This window comes from Triticum aestivum, chromosome 3B, assembly GCF_018294505.1.
Source record: "Triticum aestivum cultivar Chinese Spring chromosome 3B, IWGSC CS RefSeq v2.1, whole genome shotgun sequence".
Lineage (NCBI taxonomy): Eukaryota > Viridiplantae > Streptophyta > Magnoliopsida > Poales > Poaceae > Triticum > Triticum aestivum.
Genome location: NC_057801.1, coordinates 780,676,056 through 780,682,026, shown reverse-complemented (window position 1 = coordinate 780,682,026; position 5,971 = coordinate 780,676,056). Strand labels below are relative to the sequence as shown.

Below are 5,971 nucleotides of genomic sequence, written 5' to 3'. Positions count from 1 at the left end.
CTAGACTCCAGCACCGCCCGGCCTCCGCCTCTGTCGGGAAGAGATCCGCACGACCACGCCCCTCCTCCACCACCCATGTCCGAACCACCGGTGGCCGGTCTCCCGCTCGTATCCCTGTCTCCATGCCGCGGAGCACGCCTTATCCCGTCCCCGTCGGTTCCCCTCGGCGGGCCGCCGCCGTCCTCCGGAACCTGACCCAGCGCGGCACCGCCAGCTTCCGGAGGTGACTGGCTTCTCCAGACCATCTGGGTACGTGATTGGCTTCTCTAGGCCATCGATCTGGCGATTACTTACTTGGCTCTTGTTACAAATCGGGGCTGGGCTATCCAATTGTCTACGCAGACTGTGGACTGTGCCTCTGTTTTTGGGATTGTTTTGTTAGGCACAGTTCGTCAACATAGGCAGGTTTGGCTTCTGCAGAGGAAAGTAATACTAGAAACCACCGAGAGTATGAGACACTGATGGTTAGTAGCACTAATGACCAGGGCACATAACTAGAACAGCAGAACTTCTCAACAAGTGGTTCTGGAAGAGCATTATTTGATTTGACTCTTCAGCGATTCGCGCTGCATAAAGATTAGAGAGCAGGTGGGTGGGGGGAGGGGGCACAACACCATATATCATTCATCTTGAGTTGCTGGCACCACACCACACACATTTTGTTGATTTTGGCCACATGAATCAACGTTTGCTATATGAAGAAAGTAATTCAAGCCACTTACTCTCCGTTTGCAGAGAAGTTTCCCTCATGTGGCTACCTGCTAGGCATGGATGCAAGGCTCTCCAAACCAGAACAAGTAATAAAATAGCACATCACATAAGTACTATTTATTTCAGTAGGTACCATTACAGGCATGTATAACTCTCAACACTGTACCCAATCAATGCATGTCACAACGCACATTAATTCACACTAGAAAACCATGATTATCACATGGTCCATATGAAAGCACAGAAATCCCACACACAAATGACAAATCCAACTTGTGAGCACAAGCACACCACTCAATGCAAAATAAATAATCACACACGCGCAAACACCCAGGCTCACTTGCATAACAAATGACAGCACACACATACACTCGGACAAACCAGCAGCAGAATCAATTAGTAGCACACAACCAGGACAAATAACCGCATGCTGATATAGTCTCTACTCTCTACTGCAGAGCAGGAGCGTTGCTGGCGGTAGCAGTAGCATTGGCCTCAATGATTTCCAGGATAGGATGATTTGGATGTGCTTCCATGTTGATGTCATCCATGTTGCAATTGCCGTTGATCTTAACCATTTGTAGTCTTAGGAGGTGTTCCAATCCACATAGCTTTACCATGCTGGTGGGCGTCCAAACCATCTTCTCGAGCTGACTGGCTGCATACTGTTCAAATGTGATGTCGGAGATTATTGTGCCCTCGATGATAAGAAACTCAAGTCTTTTGAATTCTTTCTCCTTGAAAGTAAGCTTCTTTGGAGTATATGACTCATGGCGGAGCCTGATGTAGCGCAGGTTCACAAGTTTACCTAAGAACTGTATATCACTCTCTGTCAAGGAGGTACGGCATAACGTTATCTTGGAAAGCTGAGGAAGCTCTTCAATCCATCTAGGCAGTTCGCTGATGTTGCCACTGATGCTAAGTCTTTCAAGAGACTTGGGAGGCGAGATTGTTATGCCCTTCGTGTTCATGTCAGCATCCTTGCCACCGGCCTCAATATGGACTGACAAAGAGTATAGGCATTCAAGCTTCCAGATTACTCTAAGCAAAATACTGAGCAGCCTGTCGCTGTTGCCATGGATAACTAGACCCAGTTTCCTCAACCGCTGCAGCTGGCCAACATGCTGCAGCTCATCTGCACTCTCGGAAACTGCAACATGGGATAGTATCTCCATGTTTGTCATGCTCCCAATCCCAGGAGGCATATGGATGGTGGAATATGATTCAGTAGATCCAGTGTCATTGTTAGATGGACGGTAAATGTCACCAGCAAGCAGATGCACTAGCTTTGGTGGCAGAGTTGCTTTTGCAGGGAACGATTTTATCTTGGTTTCCCTGATGTCAAGTGTCTCCAAGTCTTGGAGCTTGCTGATCTCCTTGGGCAGCTCGGTGATGCTTGTCTTCCTTGCACTCAGATACTTGAGCTGAAATATCTTGTTACATATGTTCTTGAGGTTGCGGTTCTTCAGTCCAGTGCAGTCTTCCAGGTCAAGCACTTTGATCAATCCCAACCGAGGAGATTCATGCAGTACGTTGAGAAACGTGACCATGTCATCCAATGGACCTTGAGAATCTTCTGAACGTCTGGAGCGAGAAGACCCGTGGAATCTCCAGCAGGCATTGGAACGTGTGCCCTGTTGCTTCTTGGAGAGTTCTAGAACTTGAATTCCGTTGCGAATGGAGAGACGGCGAGACAAGGCTAGCGGCAGAAGTGTGTTGCCAATATTGTCCTCACGGGCCATCTCGGCAATGAAGGAGAGGACATGATGATGCACTGTACAGCTCTTGACTTTGTCTGCAGGATCAATGCGGCAAGGAAGAAGAAGTCCTCGGTCAAGTAGTGCACTGAAAGCACGGTCACCTTCATCCATTGCACTGAGGTCGTACCTTTTGGTGATGATGTTTTCAGCTGCCCATCTTCTGACTAAGCTTGTCCTTCTGATCTTGGAACCTAGGGGGAAAATTGATAGGTATAGCAAGCACGCCTTGTACTGACTGGGGAGGTCATCATAGCATAACCTTATGATGTTCCGGGCATTAGGGACTGTGTTAAACTCTCTTATGCTATCCAGCAGTGTCTCCAACTCGGCCTTGCTTCTGTGAGGATTAGCATACAGAGCCTGAAGGACCATCTTGGTGGAAAAGGCATCCCAGCGACATTTCTTGAGGATTTGCTTGACGATGGCATGTACTTCATCTTTTCTAGGGTGGCTACCGACTAGCAATTCATTGGCTTTCTTGTTTAGAGCATCAAGGTGAGAATAGAAGTGCACTTTATAGTGAGTGGCTCTTCCCAAGAAAAACCAGCTGGCTGCGTACCACACATGCAATTGAACTGGGTGCTGCATTGAGGGAGTTACTATGATAGCACTGTCTTCAGAGTAGTCAGTGGGCAGAGCATCTGTTAGCGTTATGTCTTCCCATGGTGTGAGATCATCATGATCAGCCAGAACAATTAAGAACTTTTTACCTTTCAGGTGTTCCTGAATCTTTTTCTTGAGCTCCTTCTCATCGTCGACTTGTGCTGCCTCACCAGATGAGGGGTGCACCAGTTGTTGGAGTATGCACTGAAGCCTCTGCTTGCGCTGCGCGTGGAGCCTTGCGTCGACCCAAGCCATGCATTCGAAATGTTTGGCCTTCTTGGCGTTGTCGTACACTCTCCTTACAAGCTCCGTCGCAGGCTTGTGTGTACGCAGCTGGTCCTCCTCTGGGTTGAGGATATCCACTGGTGGTGTTACAACAACGAGGAGTCTAGGCAGCCGTCCTCGATCGCCGCCAAGTGCTGCTGCTAGTTTCCGGAACACGCCTTTGCCGGCTAGTTCATGAATGATGCCATTGCAGAGTATTCGTGTCAGCCACAGAGAGACCTGTGTTGTGTACAATGCCTCTGCTTCTATCATTTCCTTCATGTCAGTTCATGTCATGGCAAGCATGAAGTGGTTAGCAATTTCTGGCTCTTTCCCGCTCTTTCCATCTTCTTGAGGGGTGCTTCCTTCTGGTTTTGCTGCTGGTTTTTTTCCTTTCTTTTCATCTTGTCGAGATTTGTGGCCAAGGGCTAATTGTCCCAGCACCTTTTTCACCACACTGCCAACCATACGAATCTCGTGTTTCGTCATATCTATGCCTGCTTTGGTCAAGACGGCAGCAGCATCAGCTATGTTCTCTGGGTTTTCATCACCAACTATCCCCCTAAACATCCTGTGATACTCTGGCAGCAGGTCATCCATCTTGGACGTGGAGGCGTACATGTTCTTGAAGAATTTAGGGACATGCTGATAGACTGGCGGAGTATGGTCATGGCGTTCACTTCTGATGAGCCAAGCCATGAGCTCTCGCGCGTCGTTGTTCAACAAGTCATCAACATCAGCTAAAACACGGCGCCTCCGTGCATCCTCCGCATCCCCCAGCTTGGTCTTGGTGGCGCCATCTCCCGCTCCATTGGCGCCTGTACTGCTCTGCATCGGAGCTTTGACGCCATACCTCTGCCGCCGCTCCCCCACCTCGCGCGCCCGGCCCTTGAGCTCCCGGATCTGCTTGGCAATGCGGTAGCGATCCGGCATGGTCTTTACCAGCTTCGGCACCTGCTGGAGCGAGCCCAGGAGGCCCGCCGAGGGACGGCTGGCACCCAAGGTCTGCACGTAGCGGTCGATGCAGTTCTGGGAGTCGCAGGCGACCTCCCGGACCTGCTTTGTCCACGCCCGGACCTGGTGCCCGCCACCGGCAACGTCCAGGAGGAAGCCGTTCATGCTCTCCGTCTCATCCTTGATGAACTGCACGTCACCCTTCACTCCCTTCAGCAGCTGTGCCTCGTCGAGGAGCATCGACGAGAGGCGGCCCAACAGCGACTCGACGGCGCTCTCGGCAGTTGCCGCCATCACTATTTTTTGTTTGGATTGACAGTTGGAAAAAAAAGTATGAACTGGATCAGCTAGCAATGCAAATGCTGTGGTCGGCTGGCACAGCGAGGAACTAAATGCAGACAAGAGGAAGCAAAGGGAAACCAGCTGGACGGAATTCAATTCCAAACTTGCCAAGTACGTATTGTCCATACTAGCCTATTACTTTTGCATTCTACTCCCTCCGTTCCTAAATATAAGTCTTTTTTAGATATCCCATTACAAACTACATACGGATGTATCAATAGACATATTTTAGAGTGTAGATTCATTCATTTTGCTCCGTATGTAGTTTATAGTGAAATCTCTTAAAAGACTTATATTTAGGAACGGAGGGAGTAGCTGTCTAGCTGAAAATTGCTATATAGATGCGGATGTCTACCTAATGTTATATAGATAGTCTGCTTTTTCCTGTAATTACTTGGTACTTATTTTAGACTCCGTCTTTTTTAAGTATTTTTGCATGACTACATAAAGCACCTAACCGAAGTGTACTATAGTCATTCTTGTTGATAATCTTAAAATTGTGCAGAACTTTTTTTTTTTGCGGAAAAACTTCCAATCTATTCATCTTCAATCATGGCAGTACAATGAATATCAGAAATAAAAATTAAATTCAGAATCATAGACCACCTAGCGACGACTACAAGCACCGAAGCGAGCCGAAGGCGCGCCGCCGTCATCGCCCCTCCATCGCCGGAGCCGGGCACAACTTGTTGTAGTAGACAGTCGGGAAGTCGTCGTGCTAAGGCCCCATAGGACCAGCACCCCAGAACAGCAACCGCCGCCGATGAAAAATAACGTAGGTCGAAAGGATCCAAACCGAAGGCACACGAACGTAGACAAACAACGACGAGATCCGAGCAAATCCACCAAAGATAGATCTGCCGGAGACACACCTCCACACGCCCACCAACGATGCTAGACGCACCGCCGGAACAGGGGCTAGACGGGGAGACCTTTATTCCATCTTCAGGGAGCCGCCGCCGTCTCGCCTTCCTGAGTAGGACACAAACCCTAACAAGATTGAAAAAAACGACTAAAAACGAAGCCCTCCCGCCGGCCCTTACCAGGATCCACCGCGCCTCCATATGCTGGCGCCAGCGAGACGAGGTGGACCTGCGCCGGCGCCAGCGAGAGGCACGAACCCTAACTTTCTTTCTTGGAGAAGGAGGAGGAGGAGGCGGAGTCACCGTACTACTTATAATTGTGCAGAACTATTACATAGTTGTACTCTACAAAAAGGCAGAAGGTTGTACTCATTTGCTGGGACATAAGTCTATCTCTATAGCTAAGCAATTTGTTAAGTGGAAGAGAGAAAAAGTAACCTTGCGACCTTTGCTTGCCCCTATTAGAAATGACCA

The 5,971-nt window shown here is 49.0% G+C and overlaps 1 protein-coding gene across 1 annotated transcript; it reads right to left on the bottom strand.

The window, feature by feature from the left end:
* Window positions 1-903: 903 nt before the first annotated feature.
* LOC123067889 (disease resistance protein PIK6-NP-like) lies at window positions 904-4,753 on the bottom strand. The gene is made up of 2 exons (XM_044490482.1): window positions 3,667-4,753; window positions 904-3,624 (listed from the first exon to the last, which is right to left on the bottom strand). Exons 1-2 carry the CDS (start codon window positions 4,584-4,586, stop codon window positions 1,161-1,163), a joined length of 3,384 nt encoding a protein of 1,127 aa, XP_044346417.1. The 5' UTR covers window positions 4,587-4,753; the 3' UTR covers window positions 904-1,160.
* Window positions 4,754-5,971: the final 1,218 nt, after the last annotated feature.

Coding starts and splice junctions, on each gene's coding strand:
- LOC123067889 (XM_044490482.1), bottom strand. CDS start 4,586: ATGGCGGCAACTGCCGAGAGCGCCGTCGAGTCGCTGTTGGGCCGCCTC. Junction 3,625..3,666: donor GATGGAAAGAGCGGGAAAGA/GCCAGAAATTGC, acceptor CATGACATGAAC/TGACATGAAGGAAATGATAG.